Source organism: Somniosus microcephalus, chromosome 10 (assembly GCF_052327205.1).
Source record: "Somniosus microcephalus isolate GS21.2 chromosome 10, FLI_Smic_1.0, whole genome shotgun sequence".
Classification (NCBI taxonomy): domain Eukaryota; kingdom Metazoa; phylum Chordata; class Chondrichthyes; order Squaliformes; family Somniosidae; genus Somniosus; species Somniosus microcephalus.
The window spans coordinates 186,271,603-186,290,558 of NC_140996.1; the positions used below are offsets into that span (position 1 = coordinate 186,271,603).

Below are 18,956 nucleotides of genomic sequence, written 5' to 3' on the forward strand. Positions count from 1 at the left end.
CCCCTCCTTGGATCTTATGCTATACCTAATTTCCCTTGTTAGCCACTGTTGAGTCACCTTTTTTGTTTTATTTTTATGCCAAACTGGGATGAACAAATTCTGTAGTTCATCCATGCGATCTTTGAATGTTTGCCATTGCTCATCCACCGTCAACCCTTTGAGTGACATTCCCCAATCAATCCTACCCAACTCGCACCTCATACCATCGTAGTCTCCTTTATTTAAATTCAGGACCCTAGTCTCTGAGTCAACTATTTCACTCTCCATCTTAATGAAGAATTCTATCATATTATGATCGCTCCGACCCAAGGGGCCTCGCACAACAAGATTGCTAATTAATCTTTTCTCATTACATAATACCCAGTCTAAGATGGCCTGATCTCTAGTTGGTTCCTCGACATATTGGTCCAGGAAACCATTCCATATACACTCCAGGAATTCCTCCTCCACAGTATTGTTACTAATTTGGTTAGCCTAATCTATATGTAGATTAAAGTCACCCATGATAACTGCTGTGCCCTTATTGCATGCTTCCCTAATTTCCAGTTTAATGCCATCCCCGACTTCCGCATTACTGTTTGGAGGTCTATATACCACTCCCACTAACGTTTTCTGCCCCTTGGTATTTCTCAGTTCTACCCATACAGATTCCACATCATCAGAGCTAATATCCTTCCTTTCAATTGTGTTAATCCCCTCTTTAACCAGCAGTGCTACCCCACCTCCTTTTCCTTTCTGCCTAGCTTTCCTGAATATTGAATACGCCTGGATGTTGAGTTCCCAGCCTTGGCCACCCTGGAGCCATGTTTCCGTAATCCCAATCATATCATATTTGTTTACCTCTATTTGCGCAGCTAATTCATCCACCTTATTACCAATGCTCCTCGCATTAAGACACAAAACCTTCAGGCTTGTTTTTTTAACGCTCTTGGAACTTTTAGAATTATTATTTACTGTGGCCATGTTTGATTTAAACCCTTGATTTCTCTGCCTGTCACTTTTGTTTTTCCCCTTTCTGTCTTTTGCTTTTATCCTTGTTTCCCTTTCCTCTGTTTCCCTGCTCAGGTTCCCAACCCCCTGCCATTTTAGTTTAAACCCTCTGATATACCTATCAATTCCTCCAATAAAAGGCGAAGAGTTACGAAGGTGACTAAAGGTTTTTATTGACTAAATAACAGAGCCCACTCTCGTGGGTGATCCGATCCAAGCAGGAGGAATACCAGTCAGTCGCTCACCTTTATACCTGGCCTGGTGGGTGGAGCCAAGGCGGAGTCGGCGGTGGTCATCCCAGGTATAGCAGTGTGGCAAGAGGCGACCTCGTACCGTGATACAATAGTGGTCAGTGATACAGTTATAACGAACAGTGGTGAACAGTGCTAACTACTAACAGTGATACGATAGTGAACGTGGTTTACCACATTCACCCCTTGTTTAGAATTAAGTCCGGCGGGGTGAAGTGTACTACCAATTCTGGTAGGTCAGTCTGTCCGGAGGCTTCGTAAGCCTCTCCGATCGCCGCAGCGGTGGTGTTGCCTTATCCGGTGCTGGTGCCTTATCCGGTGTTGATGCTGGTGTTTGCGTGGTCGGCGAGGGCTCGTGGGGTTCCGGCATGCCGTCTACCTGGGCTGGGGTTGGGGGGGGTGGTGGCGGTGTTTCCGGATCGGCTGAGGGTGCGAGGTCTCGTAGGGAGACAGTGTCCTCCCGCCCGTCTGGGTACGCCACGTAGGCGTACTGGGGGTTGGCGTGCAGGAGGTTCACCCTCTCGACCAGGGGGTCCGTTTTATGGGCCCTCACGTGTTTCCGCAGCCAGACCGGCCCCGGGGCGGTCAGCCAGGTTGGTAGAGTGGTTCCCGTAGTCGACTTCCTGGGGAAAACGAACATTCGTTCATGGGGGGTGGTGTTAGTGGCCGTGCAAAGTAATGACCGGATGGAGTGCAGCGCTGTCGGGAGGACTTCTTGCCAGCGGGAGGTTGGGAGGCCCTTAGACTTTAAGGCTAAGAGGACGGCCTTCCATACCGTCGCGTTCTCTCTTTCCACCTGACCGTTACCTCTGGGGTTGTAGCTGGTGGTCCTGCTTGCTGCAATACCTCTCTCTAGGAGGAATTGCCGGAGTTCCTCGCTCATGAAGGAGGAGCCCCGGTCGCTGTGTATATAGTTCGGGAACCCGAACAAGGCGAAGAGGGCATTCAGGCACTTGATGACCGTGCTACTGGTCATGTCGGGGCAGGGGAAGGCAAAGGGGAAACGGGAGTACTCATCAACGATGTTGAGGAAGTACACATTACGGTCAGAGGACGGGAGGGGCCCCTTAAAGTCGATGCTCAGGCGCTCGAAGGGGCGGGTGGCCTTGATCAGGCTTGCTCGGTCCGGCCTATAGAAGTGCGGTTTGCACTCCGCACAGGTCTGGCAGTTCCTGGTCATGGTCCTGACCTCCTCGATGGAGTAGGTCAGGTTGCGGGCCTTAATGAAATGGTAGAGTCTGGTGACTCCGGGGTGGCAGAGCTGGTCGTGGAGGGTCTGAAGCCTATCGATATGCGCGCTGGCGCATGTCATTCGTGAAAGGGCATCAGGGGATTCGTTCAGCTTGCCTGGCCGGTACAAGATCTCATAATCGTAGGTGGAGAGCTCGATTCTCCATCTCAAAATCTTGTCATTCTTGATTTTGCCCTTCAGCTTGTTATTAAACATGAAAGCCACCGAACGCTGGTCGGTGAGGAGGGTAAATCGTTTGCCTGCCAGGTAGTGCCTCCAGCGCCGTACTGCCTCCACGATCGCCTGGGCCTCTTTCTCGACCGACGAATGTCGGATCTCGGGGCCCTGTAGGGTCCTTGAGAAGAAGGCCACTGGCCTCCCCTCCTGGTTTAGGGTGGCGGCTAAGGCGAAGTCGGATGCGTCGCTCTCCACCTGGAAGGGGATGGACTCGTCCACTGCGTGCATCGTGGCCTTGGCTATGTCTCCCTTAATGAGGGAGAAGGCCGCGCACGCCTCCTCCGTGAGGGGGAAGGAAGTGGCTTTCAGGAGGGGTCTGGCTTTGTCCGCGTAATTGGGTACCCATTGGGCATAGTAGGCGAAAAGCCCCAGGGTTCTCCTAAGTGCTTTAGGGCAGTGGGGGAGGGGTAGCTCCATGAGGGGGCGCATTCTTTCTGGGTCGGGGCCGATGATTCCGTTCTCCACTACGCAGCCGAGGATGGCAAGGCGTGTGGTGTTAAACACGCATTTCTCCTTATTGTAGGTGAGGTTCAGCCGTTGGGCCGTACGGAGGAATTTCTCCAGATTCGCGTCATGTTCCTGCCGGTCGCGGCCGCAGATAGTGACGTTATCTAGGTAGGGGAATGTAGCCTGCAGTTCGTTCTGGTCAACCATCTGGTCCATCTCCCTTTGGAAGACCGAGACCCCATTAGTGACACCGAAGGGGACCCTAAGGAAGTGGTATAGGCGCCCATTCGCCTCGAAGGCGGTATACTGGCGGTCCTCAGGGTGGATAGGGAGTTGGTGGTAGGCCGACTTCAGGTCGATGGTCGAGAATACTTTATACTGTGCAATCTGATTGACCATGTCAGATATGCGGGGGAGGGGGTATGCGTCCAGCTGGGTATATCTGTTTATGGTCTGGCTGTAGTCGATGACCAGGCGGTTTTTATCGCCGGTCTTTACGACTACGACCTGGGCACGCCAGGGGCTGCTGCTCCCCTCGATAATGCCCTCTTTCAGGAGGCGCCGCACCTCAGAGCTAATGAAGGCTCTGTCCCCGGCGCTATACCGCCTGCTCTTGGTAGCGACGGGTTTGCAGTCAGGGGTAAGGTTAGCAAACAGAGAGGGTGGCGGGACCTTGAGGGTGGAGAGGCTGCAGGTGTTACGCGGTGGGCGGTTTAACGTTTGCTGGTTGTTGACTGTGAGTGGGGGGAGGGGTCCACCGTATGCTAGGGTTACGCTTTGGAGGTGGGATTGGAAGTCCAGCCCTAGTAGGACGGCAGCGCAGAGATGGGGGAGGACGAGGAGTTTAAAGTTTTTATACTCCGTGCCCTTAACCGACAGGGTCACGACACAGTAGCCGCTGATGTCCGTGGCGTGGGACCTCGATGCCATCGAGATTCGGCTGCGCGTTGGTAGGACAGAGAGGGAGTAGTGGCTCACCGTGTCTGGGTGGATGAAGCTCTCCGTGCTTCCGCTGTCGAACAGGCAGGTCGTGGCGTGGCCGTTCACTTTGATGTCCATCATTGACTTGGACAGATGGTGCGGGCGGGCTTGGTCCAGGGTGACGGAAGCTAGTGTGTAGCTGAGCGAGTCGTTGTCATCTGCGGGCGAGGCGGTCGGGCGTGGTGAGTAAAATGGCGTCTCCCACGAGGTAGGGCAAAATGACGGAGAAGATGGCTGCCCCCGTAGCTCACATGAGGCACTATTGGGGTCGGTTGCCTTAATCAAAGATGGCCGCCCCCATGACTCATGTGTGGGGATGCTGGCCTCAGTTGCCCTAAACAAAGATGGCCACCCCCATGACTCATGTGTGGGGATGCTGGCCTCAGTTGCCCTAAACGAAGATGGCCGCCCCCATAGTTTGCATGCGGCACTGCTGGCCTCTGAGGATCCGCTCCTGCAGGCCTTGGAGAAGTGGCCTTTCTTCAGGCAGGTTCTGCATGTGGAGTTCTTGGCTGGGCAGCGCGACCTCGGGTGCTTCTCCTGGCCACAAAAAAAACAGCCGGCGGCCCGATCGCGGATGCCCGATGTCGGGGCCGGTGCCGGGGGTGGCGGGGCCGGTCGGGTCCGGGACGCCGACGCAGAGGTAGGTCCCGGGGGCGGCGCTGGGAAGGGTGCTGTGGTAGGGGTCGGGCCCGAGTCCCAGGGTCGCGAGCAGTACCTGGTGAATGCTTCCTGATCTTGGTGGGCCACTTCCAGGGAGATAGCGAGGGCTTCAGCTTTTTCCATGCTGAGGTCTTTAGCTTCCAGCAGTCTTTGCCGTGAGTACTCGGACCGTAGGCCTTTCAGGAATGCGTCGCGGATATTATCTTCAGTATTTTCGGCTGCCGACACCGATTTAAAGTCACAGTTCCTGGCGAGTGCATATAGCGCCTGTGAGAATTCGGCTACTGATTCTCCTGGCTGTTGCGGCCGTGATCTTAGGAGGTGCCTAGCGTACATGTAGTTTACCGGGGTCCGGTACTTCTGTTTCAGCAGGTTGATGGCGGTCTCGTAGGTAGTCATGTCCTCGATGAGAGTGTATACTCTCGGGCTCAGTTGCACCTGCAGGACACTTAGTTTGGATGCCTGAGGGACGCTGGATTCTCTCAGGTATGATTCGAAGCAGACCAGCCAGTGTTTAAAGTCTGCGGCTGAGTTTGCTGCTCGTGGGTTCAGGTCCAGGTACGGCGGTCTGAGGGCTCGCAGCCAAGCTGGCTGGTGTGGCTGTGCTCCTGGGAGCTGCGCTGGTGGCTCCTCCGCCGGTTGTGACTCGTTGTCGGACATCATTAAATTTAGTCAATAAAATTGATATACCTATCAATTCCTCCAATAAAAGGCGAAGAGTTACGAAGGTGACTAAAGGTTTTTATTGACTAAATAACAGAGCCCACTCTCGTGGGTGATCCGATCCAAGCAGGAGGAATACCAGTCAGTCGCTCACCTTTATACCTGGCCTGGTGGGTGGAGCCAAGGCGGAGTCGGCGGTGGTCATCCCAGGTATAGCAGTGTGGCAAGAGGCGACCTCGTACCGTGATACAATAGTGGTCAGTGATACAGTTATAACGAACAGTGGTGAACAGTGCTAACTACTAACAGTGATACGATAGTGAACGTGGTTTACCACACCCTCCCCCAGAGCACTAGCAAACACTCCCCCTAGAACATCGGGCCCGGCCCTGCCCAGGTGGAAACCGTCCGGTTTGTACTAGTCCCACCTCCCCCAGAACCGGTTCCAATGTCCCAGGAATTTGAATCCCTTCCCCTGGCACCATTCCTCTAGCCACGTATTCATCTGAAATATCCTTCTATTTCTACTCTGACTAACATGTGGCACTGGTAGCAATCCTGAGATTACTACCTTTTGAGGTCCTGTTTTTTAATTTACCTCCTAACTCCCTATATTCAGCTTTTAGAACTTCATCCCATTTTTTACCTATATCGTTGGTACCTATATGCACCACGACAACTGGCTGTTCACCCTCCCCCTCCAGAATGCCCTGCAGCCGCTCCGAGACATCCTTGACCCTTGCACCAGGGAGGCAACACACCATCCTGGAGTCTCGTTTGCGGCCGCAGAAACGCCTATCTATTCCCCTTACAATAGAATCCCCTATTACTATAGCTCTACCCCTCTTTTTCCTCCTGTCCTGTGCAGCAGAGCCACTCCTGGTGCCAGGAAGTTGGCTGCTGCTGCCTTCCCCTAGTAAGCCATCCCCCCCATCAGTATCCAAAGCGGTATATCTGTTTGAGAGGGGGATGGCCACAGGGGACCCCTGTACTACCTGCCTGCGCCTACTACTCTGCCTGTTGGTCACCCGTTCCCTTTCTGCCTGTGCCACCTTTATCTGCAGTGTGACCAACTGATTAAACTCCCTCCTGAACTTCTCTGTCCTCTCCAGTTATTGCCTCTGCTCTAAACTCCTTTTCATTTTTATAGTCCCAATGCATGCTGTTGCAATCTAGCTCCTTACTTATCGCTTTCATCATTCTCCTCTTGAATTCCTTCCCTCCTAATAATTCCTTGTCCACAACACTGATAATTGCTTTGATTAACGTCCCCAGTGTCATCTTTTGTGACTGTGACTATGACTGTGCCTGTGGCTGTGGCACACTATCCCTACATGTTCTTTTTGATCTCTCTGCAACAGACCATGGTCCAAGCACTCCAACCTCCTCTTCCCTGTCTCTTTGGCTTCATTGTACCTGTTCCAACAGAATTTCTGCAATGCCTTCTATTGCCACCCAATACAATCACCTCAGAGTGTGCCAAAGTCCTAACCTTGCCCCCCTTCTGTTCATCATTTACGTGTTGCCCTTCAGTGAAGCTGTCTGTAGATACAAGGTCAATCAGCTCTACTTTCTACTTGCCTCCCTTGACCATACAGCTACCACTATGCTGTTTGACTGCTTGTCTGACATCAAGTTCTGCATGAGCCAGACTTTATCCAACTCGAGTTTCAGGTTGGCTCAATCACTGGCACTCTTGGTTCCGGGTTAATAAATTGTGATTTCAAGCCCCACTATAGACATGAGCACATAATCTAAGTTGGCACTTCAATGCATTACGGGAGTGCTGCAATATCAGAGGTGTTGGCTTTTGGATGAGATCTTAAACCTTAACCCTATCTGCCTGTTCAGGTAAATAGCATGGCACTTTTTGAAGAGAAATAAAGGGTGCTCCTGATTTACCGGATAATGTTCCTCCCCAACCAACACCACCAAAAAAAATTATCTTTTCATTCATTCATTTCATTTTTGTGAAATGTTGCTATGCACAATTTGGCTATCATATTTGGCTGCATAACAATAGTTACTGCACTTCCAGAAGTAATTCATTGGTTAGTGCTATATAAATGTAAATTGTTTCTTTAACGGTTATAAGACTGAAGCCATTCTGTTTGGCAAGCATCACAAACTGCTTACCGTAGCCCCGATTCTATACTTCTTCATGTTTGCACATTCAGGCTGAACTTGACAGTGCACAAACTGGCTGTCTTGTTTGAACCTGAACTGAGCTTTAAAACCCATATTCAATCCATCATGAAAACCACCTTTTTCTACCTCTGCAAGATTACCCGCTTTCACTCACCGTCGCTGAAACTCTCATCCATACCTTCCTAACTTCTAGGCTTTACTTCTTCAAAACTCTTCTCGCCCTCCATCCAAATAGCTTTCTGGATGAAAATAATCACTCGTTATTTTTAATTGCTTATTCTGCAAAGAAAAACCATTGACGGTCCTCAGCATCCGCAGTATTTTGCTTTTGTTTTAGTCCTCAGTTGGTGTTGGATTTGGCTTTTTTAGCAGATATGTTACTACATCTGATCAAATTAAATCTTGAATTATAACCTCAATATACACCAATTGTTTTTGCTTTTATAAACAATCAAGGGTGTTTCACATTCAGTTGCAAAGAGGCAAAATGATTCACTTCCCATCCATGTTAAGTCTTATGAAATTGGTAATTTGACAGCAAATTTTAAGATCTACAACATTATGCAACGTTTCTCATGTCCTCAAGATATCTTTGTTCAGCGATTTAAAGATTTGATGGAAGATTTTTCACTTCAGCACTCTGTGTGTGTGCTCCTCGGAAATTGGGCATCCCAGAGATAAAATCATGGGCTGGGGCTGCACAGTTTCTTGATTTGTGTCCTAGATGTGTGCTGTAACAGCCAAATCAGAAAATCTCCCCTGTAGTGTTGAAAAGGCCTAAATTAGTTCCCAGTTGAGTGCTTCAGTGCTAAAGCAGATTGTTTGAAGAGCCAATTAGTTGCCAATGAAGCAGCTTCTCGGTTGAAAATAATTTAACTGCATGAAGATTGAAACCAATTCTGAAAGAAGGAATACTTGAATTTTGGAGGGTGATACCATTTGAGAAGTATCCAAGCATGAAGACTACTGCCCTTTTTCTGTTTCCTATGTTCAGTTCTCCCTATGTGCACATATTACCTATGCTAGCATGTAATATCAAAGTACAATCTATTCTCAGACTCTCAAGTTCCATAGTTCATGCACAACCAAGTGCTAATCAGATTTTTCAAAAATAGTGGAAATCACATTGATTTGTGCAATTGATTGTATCCTGTGCAATGCAAACCTATCTTTAATGTATTTACTATGCATACTAGTGGTGGTATTAATTTTTAGTAACAAAAACATTGAATTTTCTTTTTAATTGCTATTCTTGTTGCAATTTTTCAATAAAAAAATTATGACTGGATTTTCCTTATTATTCAATAACAAAGTGCACCATAGTCTACACTTAAAATATTCATACCAGCATGTATCACCAGTAATAATTTAAGGCACTTTTACCATAATGGAGTACAATGGACTGCAGATATGAGGTTAGATTTTCACCTTCACCGTTAGAGTGGTAAACTGGTGGATTGGATTGCCTGCCTGTTATAGAACTCATCCGATTTACATTTCCATTGAAAGCGATGGACATTAAAATCAGTCAGGTTCTATACTGGGTGGAGGGGGCAATCCGCTCCGCTGCTTTATAGCCCAAGTGGTGAAGGTGAAAAATCCCCCCCATGATTTTTGTGGCACAGTGGCAATCCTGACCATAAATGACTCAATCTCTGTAGAACTAACAGCAGTGGAGACATATTATTGGCGATGCACTTCCAAGAGAGCTTTCCCAAGTCCAAATCATTTTTATACTGAGAACAAAAGTAGACCGACAGCGGCCCCTAAGTTTACCACTTCCAACCCATCTCCCATTTACCCTCTGATTCCTGCCCATGTACCAACTTTCTAGCCATGCTGCCACAATTCCTTTTATACTATATGCCTGAAATTTTCTAACAAGCCTCTTGTGAAACATCTTATCGAATGACTTCTAAAAATCCATATGCATTCCTTTTATCCAATCAATCACCTCTTCAAAAAACTCTCTTAAATTTGTCAAACATGCTTGCCTTTAACATGCTGGCTGGATTGATTAACCTATGCATTTCTAAATGCTCACTGATTTTATCAAATTATGGATTCTGAGATTTTGCTCATAAATTTTATTGGGGTAATTGGTCTGTAGTTATGTAAGCCTGATGATATAAATAATAATCCTTCTTGATTCCTATGTATATCAAATACTATTAGATCAGGTGTGGCCAAACTTTTAAAGCTCACGAGGAAGAAAAAGAAAATTCTTTCTGACAAAAAATTGCTTTAAAATACATTCATTATTGTTATAACACTACACTAGGTCCTTTTGAAATAAAATCATAAATTTTAATATAGTTTTAATCCAATTTAAATTTAATCATTTAGAGCAATTGTTAACAACAAATGTCATTGTTTATTGACTGAGTTAAAAAAATATATCTACATAACTTTCTAAGTATTGGCAATTTAAAAATTCTGAATTCAAATGACTGCTACATTAAAATCCAAGTGGCAGAGTTATCTGTACAAACCTTGCAATATAGTAAAGACATTGATTTAAAAATGTAAATCCTATGTGTGGTTAGCTGTCAAGAAGAAAACCTTCATTCAGTTTATTTATATAAGTGTGTGCCAGTAAAAATAGCACAGGGTTTCATTTAAACAGACAAGTGTACTTTAGTGGTTGAAGCCCAAGGTCAAGACAACCAGGCATATGAGTACACTGAAATGATATCTACCAACTGTATGAAGTTCATTTATAATGAAAGAAAATGAGCATTCATAGCAGTAAGACCATATTTGCACATATATTTAATCTGTTCCAACTGTAACACAGAGCCAGGATTCATCTCGCCACTGGCTCAAAAGCTAGTGTGAATGAGGTCTGTAATTCACAGACTGTCCAGACTTTCCTCCCTTCCTGTTATAAGTATATAAGGTCCACCCTTCCTTCCTGCTTTGACTTGAAGAAATGATAAAAAAGTAATGACAGACAAAACCGTGCTGATCTCTTTTTCCATTACAAAGTGCCTTTATTGTGACATACACAGAGCTAGAAAGGGATATTTAGTCCATTCAACTGAATTATTGCCTATTTAAAGTGTAATAGTCTGTTATTTTTTATTTTAGATAAAGGGGCAATGAAAAAGATGGGGAGAAATTGGTTTTAACCAATTTCCAGTGTGAAGTGGGCATTTAGAGTTTGTGCCCAAAGATGGCAGTCCAAAGCTTGTTCTAAATTGTGCCTAAAGCCTCATTTTCATACTACCGACAAGTTGCAGACACCAATCCGGTGCCTCAATGCAACTCGCCGGTCACAGCCTTCCCAGGTAAGTTCTTGGAGGGGAGGCAAATGTGAGGGGGGCTAGCGCTGGCCGGCATCAGCCTGCAATATCAGGGTAAGTGGGAAAAAAACAAAAACTACCTGTTCTTCAGTAGCTGATTCGGCCATGGTAGACCCGGGAAAACTGAGCGGAGCATGCATGGTGCATGTTGAGCCTAGATTTTGGCAAATTTGGCACTGGGGTCTTAAAACAGGTGTTAAGACCCTGATTTGCATATTGTAGGGGGCTGACACTTGTTTTACACGGGTGCCCATGATACTTGGAAGTCAGCCCATGCAAATTTGGCAGATCATGTCCAGAAATTGCTCCCCCCCAATGTGAATTTCGACAAACAATGAGAGCGAGCTATCCAGTTCTACAGACGAGCAGGGTCCCTACAGGTGCAAGGAGCTATTGAAGGAACTGAAAGCTTCATATGACAATCCCCTCAATTTTATGAATAGGAAAGGTTTTCATTCTATTTATATGTAATGTGCCATTTCCATATCATCTTATCCTGCATATTAACTTCAAATACCTAGGAAGCTGCCGTGGCACTTGCATCTTGTGACAACCCTTGTGACTCAGAGCCATGTATCAGAATGGTTGATTAGTGATCAGGGCTATCTCCTGCAGTCATGGCTTATGATTCACTAAGGCTTCTGCAGACAGAGGGGATCAATAGATATAATGAGGCCCATGCTACTACAAGGAGTGTGAAAGAGCAGACAATAGGCATTCTCAAGTCTTAGGCACTTAGACAAGTTTAGTGGAGCCCTTCATACACCTTAGTGAGACTTTCAAAATTAATTGCAGGCTGCATACTACATGACACTGTAGGCTTGCTGCTTCTGGAAGCTGAAGAAAAGATTGAACAGATAGGACAGGACATGGAACAGTCAGGCATCAGCTAATGAAAGGAAGAGACAACTGATAGCCTTTATTTATTTATTGAAAGCACAGAGCTAATTCACCAAATAAAGTCACTTTACACCTGCATGTACTTGCCCCACACCCTCTCCAAGTCCCTCACTCTGATGTCTACATTTCCCATGCCATCATCCAAACTCTAAGGGCTGGATTTTGTCAATGGGGATGCGTGGGGGCGGGACTGCTGGTTGTCGATTTTCAGTGCCGCCCCCAGCGACGTCTGGCCAACCCACGCTATTTTCCCTTGATTGACCTTGTTAAGCCCGCCCTGCGGCCTTAGCCGGCCAATTAAGGGAAAGCCAGTGACAGAGGACGTCAGCGTATGACGTTTCATCTGTCAAAAATATTTGACAGATGAATTGTCAGCATTTGACAGCTTTCCTGACAATCTATGTTCTAAGGTGAGCCCTTGTACTGAAGACTCACCAAACCTCTCCTTAGCAGAAATCAGATGGCTGCTGCATCGGAGAATGCAGCAGCCATTCTGTCATCTTTGCCATTGAGATGAGGCACCTCCGGATCCCCAAGGGTTGAAACCTGCAGGAAGAAGCAAAGGTAAGTAAACTTTTTCTAACACTTTACACTCACCTCTCATACTTACCTCTCTACACTTGCACGCATCACTCACCTCCACAGCGCACATTTCGACCCCTCTCACCCCCGCAGACCCACTGCTCGCTGACCCTGGCAAGGTTCGCAGCCGTCGGGAAGCCCGCATTTGTGTGGGTAAAATGGAGATAAGCCTCTTAATTGCCTGTTAACAGGCAGTTAATTGGCTGTAAGAACATAACAACATAAGAAATAGGAGTAGGAGTAGGCCAATCGGCCTCTCGAGCCTGCTCCACCATTCAATAAGATCATGGCTGATCTGATCCTAACCTCAAATCTTCTATCACTCTCCATCCCACCCGAACCCATGTGATCTCCCGGGAGAGGCGAAAAACCAGATAAAAAACCCAATGGCCAATTTGGGAGAAACAATCTGGGAAATTCCTCTCCGACCCATCTAGGCGATCGAAACTCGTCCAGGAGATCACTCTGTCCCTATATTTTCTACAGTACTTACCTTCTGTAAAGGCGATCTCCACCCCAGCCAGGAACAGGAATAAAACCATCTCCTGAAATCTAACACAGAATTAGAACACAAGAAGTAGGAGCAGAACCAGGCTACACGGCCCCTGGGCCCTCTCCACTACCCACAGGGCCATGACCGTTCCGAACCTAGACTCATGTCCAATTTCCTGCCCACTCCCCGTAACCCTTAATTCCCTTTACTTCTAGGAAACTATTTCTGCTTTAAATTTATTTAATGATGTAGCTTCCACAGCTTTCTGGGGCAGCAAATTCCACAAACCTAACACCCTCTGAGTGAAGAAGTTTCTCCTCATCTCAGTTTTGAAAGAGCAGCCCCTTATTCTAAGACTATGCCCCCTAGTTCTAGTTTCACCCATCATTGGGAACATCCTCACCGCATCCACCCGATCAAGCCCCTTCACAATCTTATATGTTTCAATAAGATCGCGCCTCATTCTTCTGAACTCCAATAGGTAGAGTCCCAATCTACTCAACCTCTCCTCATATGACCACCCCCTCATCCCCGGGATTAACCTAGTGATCCTTCTTTGTACTGACTCGAGACCAAGTATGTCTTTTCTTAAGTATGGACACCAAAACTGTATGCAGTATTCCAAGTGCGGTCTCACCAATACCTTGTATAACTGCAGCAATACGTCCCTGTTTTTATATTCTATCCCCCTAGCAATAAAAGCCAACATTCCATTGGCTTTCTTGATCACTTGCTGCACCTGCATACTAACTTTTTGAGTTTCGTGCACCAGGACCCCCAGATCCCTTTGTACTACAGTACTTTCCAGTTTCTTGCCATTAAGATAATAACTTGCTCTATGATTTTTCCTGCCAAAGTGCATAACCTCACACTTTCCAGTATTGTATTCCATCTGCCAAATCTCTGCCCACTTACTTAGCCTGTCTATGTCACTTTGCAGGTTTTTTATGTCCTCCTCACTCACTACTTTCCCTCCCATCTTTGTATCATCTGCAAACTTTGATATGTTACACTCGGTCCCCTCCTCCAAATCGTTAATATAGATTGTAAAGAGTTGGGGACCCAGCACTGACCCCTGCGGAACACCACTAGTTACTGATTGCCAGTCTGAGAATGAACCATTTATCCCAACTCTCTGCCTTCTGTTAGATAGCCAATCCTCCACCCATGCCAGAATATTACCCCCAATCCCGTGATTTAATCCCCTTCCCACCTCGAGGAGATGGGTCCCTGCGCGAGTCGGGGACCCGCCTCCCGGGAAGATGGCACAGAGGCGGGTCCCCGACTCGCGCAGGGACCCATCTCTGGGTTTCTGCCATTTTCCCGGCAGTCCCGCCTCCATACCTGCCTCCCCAGGGCTGGCAAAATTCCCCCCTAAGCGTTGGAAACATACACAGAAATGAACTCTCAACTCTATGTATGCAAGCCATGTTTACTTTACAGAACAGTATTCACCAAAGATGTGTATTACCACCATTGCCTTGAGTACCCTTGTGAGTTCATTCAAATGTCTTGCGGCACTGTGGCAGTTCTTGGGGTTGTGCAGGTAGCACTGACTGCCTCTGCCATCTCCCTCCATGCAGCGTGGATCACACTTTTAACAGCCTCAGTGCTCAACAGCCTTATCGTCTGGCTCTCACTTCAGTCAAGATGTATGTATATTTGGATGTATTAAAAAATCTGGGGGCCCTTCTAGCTGCTGAAACTGCGGGGGCTGCTGCACTTTTAGATATTTTAACCACTGATTTCTGTTGGTCTACAGAAATATATGTGCCTCTTTAAATATTGCAGCTCTGAATTTCCCTCTTTTCTAATGGTGGTAAACCTATCGAGTGGTATTGCTGCTCCAAATCAGTCCTGCATATGTTATGAGAGCCCAGGAGAAATTTGAAGCATGTTACTGGTAGAGTCACATGCATCGGCGCTAGCCTTGCTCTGACATTAATCCGACAATGGGAGGAGATGCCAGCCCATATTATGGCATTTTATTTCAACTTTGGCACCAGTCAGATCGACAACAATGGTCTTTCCCAGGCCTTCCCGTTCCTAAGTAACTTCAGCCATTAGAAACCCAACGGCCTAGAAATTCATTAAGGCGCTGCCAGCTTTGCGCCCAGTTAACGCCTAAAGAGAGATTTTGCGCCAGAAATGAGTTTACGCAGATATTCAGCGCAGTGGTATTGGCGGCGGTAGCCGTTAGCGCTGCGCCAGCACCGATGACGTCATCGGTGTGCGCAGTGCCCCGGTTGCGCCCCGAAACCGGCCCGATCCCCATATTTAGTTGCGGCCGCCTCCTCCGAAGCGGCCGCAAACAGCGACCAGAAAACGGGGCCGTCCTGCTGCCTTAGTGGGGCGCTTTAAAGCGGAAGGTGCGGCCGCGGCCGCCTGCCCGCACCTCCTTCCCCGGCCTCCTCCACCCCGCGGCATTGCCGGCTGCTTTCCGCGAGCCCGGCACTTCTCCGTGGTGCCGGGCTCATTTGCCGGCACTATCCAGCGGCGATTTCCCCGTTGCAGGCAGCTCCCCCTTAAGAGAAGGAGGAGGCCTGCAGTACCGCAGCCTGCCGCTCCGCAGCGGCTGGTGCAGCGGCGCCAAGAGCGCTGATATTCAGTGTCAGCGCCCCAAGCGGAGGCGGGCACACCCTGGTATAGTGCCCGGTTCCGAATTGGGGCGCTAACAATGAATATCTGACGATCGCTATAGGCTTCCCGCCCAGCGCTAACTTTTGGGCGCTAGCCAGCTGGCGGGACCATAGTGAATTTCTAGGCCAACTTTTATTTCCTATTTTGAAATTAAAAACTGACATAGCCTTTTGTGACACTTCTAATTTTTATTTGATATTGATTGAAAGAGCAGTATGATTATGGCATGAAAGAAAAGAATGAAGTTGTATTTATCAAAATGCTTTTCATGTCAAGAGGTCCCAGAATGCTTCACAGCCAATTCATTATTTTGAAGTGTAGTTGTTATGTAGATAAATATGGCAGCCAATTTGCACACAGCTAAATTATACAAAGAACAAGTGAGATAAATGAACAGTTAATGGCTTAGAAATTCGGCCACGCAGCACCTGTTTTTCAGGTGCCAAACAGCCTCCTAAGGCTCCAGTATGGCAAGCAGGAAGCGCACGCTCATTATGAGCTGAAAGGGCACTGCCCGCCATATTGGTAAAGGTCAAAAAAATCGACATATACTGTCCATGCCTAAAACAGCCATTAGGCCCTTCAGAAATGCAAATAAGAGGCCTAGCCCTTGTTTGAGACCTCACCCCTGCAAGATTGATTGGCCACGAGGTAGCCAGCACCAGCGCTTAGAGGGACCGCCCGTTAGGCCGCAACCAACATGGTAAGTTTTTAAAATATAATTATCTGAATGTGGAGCCAGGAGGATCAGGAATGCGGGCCGCCGCCACTCCAGCTACCGATTTCCTGGCCACCAATCGTCCTCCCAACCCCCCTGGCTACTGATCCTCCCTCCCTCTTGGCTACCGATTACCTCCCCAAATTTTCAGGCCAATATGTTTTGGTGGTGTAGGTTGTGGGTTAAATGTTGACCAGAACTATTCTTCAACTAGAGCTTGGGGTCTTTTGGTTTACTGTTTCATCTATAAGGTGGCATCAGCAACAATGCTGCACTCCCTCAGTATTACACTCAAGTGTCAGCCGAGATTACATGCTCAAGTCCTAGAGTACAACTTGAACCCATGACAACAACTTGCAATTATCTCAGAGGGTTGTAGGGCTGGAGGAGGTGATGGAGATAGGGAGGGGCAAGGCCATTGAGGATTTGAACACGAGGATGAGAATTTTAAGTTTGATGCATTGCTGAACCGGGAGTCAATGTAGGTCAAGGAGCACAAGGGTGATGGGTGAATGGGGCTTGGTGCGAATCAGGAAGTGGGCAGCAGGACTTTGGATGAGCTGAAGTTTACAGAGGGTAGAAGGTGAGAGGCCGGCCAAGAGAGCATTGGAATAGTCAAGTCTGGAGGTACTAAAAGCATAGATGAGGCAGGGTCGGGGACAGATGATATTACGGAAGTGGAAGTAGGCGATCTGGGTGATGGAGAGGATTAACCTTCTGACTTAAAGGTGATGGTGCTACCACTGAGCCAAGCTAACTGGTAAGACCTTGATCCAAATGTAATTGTTTTTTTCGTAAACTAGTTAGGTATTTAACTGCATGCAATCTTTTATCTTTTGTGCTCTTCTCCCCCAGTTGATCAGCTCAATGAGTTCACTTGCAGAGTACTGTCTACCCTCTGTTCTGCGCACACTTTTTGATTGGTATAAAAGACAAAATGGTATTGAGGATGAGTCCCACGAGTATCGGCCCAGAACAAGCACAAAATCAAAAGGGTAATTATTTTTCACTTTATTTTGGCGATTATTTCTGTTCATGCAGCTTGACTTGTGGGTTTTATTCCCCTGCTCCTTGTTTAGGGACTTGTCACATATAACTTCAGGTTGTTTATTGACTCAAAGTACCCAACTGGAAAGTAAGGTCAGTGTCACAGTCTTAAGGATAAAACTGTGGTAAGATACCTGACCTTCAGAATTTTCCCTCTTAAGAACCAACAGAATACTGCAAGTAGAGATTTAACGCAGAATTTATATGAATCAAACTAAGATTTAACCTATGAGTAAAATAGAATACGCTCATTTAAACTTTGTTTAAGCTCGTGAGAAATCCACCCAGGAACACATTGTTCTATATACATATGGAGATTTTTTATGTATATTAGCAAAACCCCTGTGAGGTTGTTTATAGAAAGTCAGATGATGAGCTGTTTTATTACAACAGGAGTATTATACTGCCTAATGCACAATGTATTACCCTGCTCCTAAAGTGTGCCTGTGTCTCTTCAAAGTTGTGATGAAATAACTGTGTTCTGATATTTGTACTTGTACTTGTAATGTCTGGAATGTTCCACCGGGGGGAACCACTAATGCTCCTCCCTGGCCCCGCCCCTCTTCTGGTATGTTCTACCAAGGGCTCGGTCGATGATGAACTCTGTTAACTCTGCCATGATTCTTATTTAATAAAAGGCTTCAGTCTTAAGCTTAACTTCACGGATTCGGGCAGTTATTTGGCACATCAATTTTATTAAATAACAACTTTTGGAAGATGGATCGATTTTTGAAACCAGAGCGTCTGGATATCGATCCCCATTCGGCAGATGCGTCGAAGAAATTTACGCATTGGCTCCGATGTTTTGAACACTTCATCGCATCATCGACCGATCCGACGGTTAACAAGTTGGGTCTTCTAACCAACTTGGTAAGTCACCAAACTTACTCTATAATTGAAGATATTACTACATATGAAGAGGCCCTCGCAGCTCTTAAAGCCCAGTACCTTAAGTCGGTTAACGAAGTATACGCCAGGTATCTCCTGTCTACTCGCAGGCAATTACCCGAGGAATCTCTGGACGATTTCCTGCAGGACCTTAAGGCTTTGGCTAAGGGTTGCAACTACAAGGCTGTCTCTGCCATAGTGTATCAGGAAGAAGCCATCCGCGATTCTTTCATATCTGGCCTCCGATCTAATTATATTAGACAGAGACTCCTCGAGAACGACTCGTTAGTTTTAAAAATGGTTGTCGCTGCTGCTCGATCGTTAGGTGTAGCCCAGAAGAATTCAGAAGTGTATGCATCAGCCCATGCATCTCTCTCAGCCTCGTGTGTTCCGAGTATGGAGGCATCCATAACACCAATGGAGCCCCCACTTAATCCTATTGTTGCGGCTGTGCCCCATGGGTCTAAGTGTTATTTTTGTGGCCAATCTAAACACCCCAGGCAAAGTTGCCCAGCCAGAGAGGCTACCTGTTTTAAATGTAAGAAACGGGGACATTTTAGTAAAGTGTGTAAGGGTAATCCTGTACCCGATGTCTTCTCTGCTGCCGCCTATCGTTTTACTCTAGCCTCGGCTACGGTTGACCAGACCATACCGTGTTCCTTGTCAAAATCTATGATGGACATTAAGATTAATGGTCGTCCTACTGGGTGTTTGATAGACTGTGGCAGTACTGAAAGTTTTATACACCCCAACCTTGTTAACTCCTGTTCAT

At 47.0% G+C, this 18,956-nt stretch overlaps 1 protein-coding gene across 6 annotated transcripts in view; it reads left to right on the forward strand.

Annotated features, from left to right (window-relative positions):
* Positions 1 to 18,956, forward strand: part of LOC147111928 (protein furry homolog) — a 486,257-nt gene that overhangs the window by 135,867 nt on the left and 331,434 nt on the right. For all 6 annotated transcript variants that reach the window (XM_085999325.1, XM_085999321.1, XM_085999322.1 and 3 more), the window contains exon 4: positions 17,105 to 17,244. In XM_085999325.1, the coding sequence (XP_085855451.1) occupies positions 17,105 to 17,244 (140 nt within the window). The remainder of the gene's footprint in view (positions 1 to 17,104; positions 17,245 to 18,956) is intronic.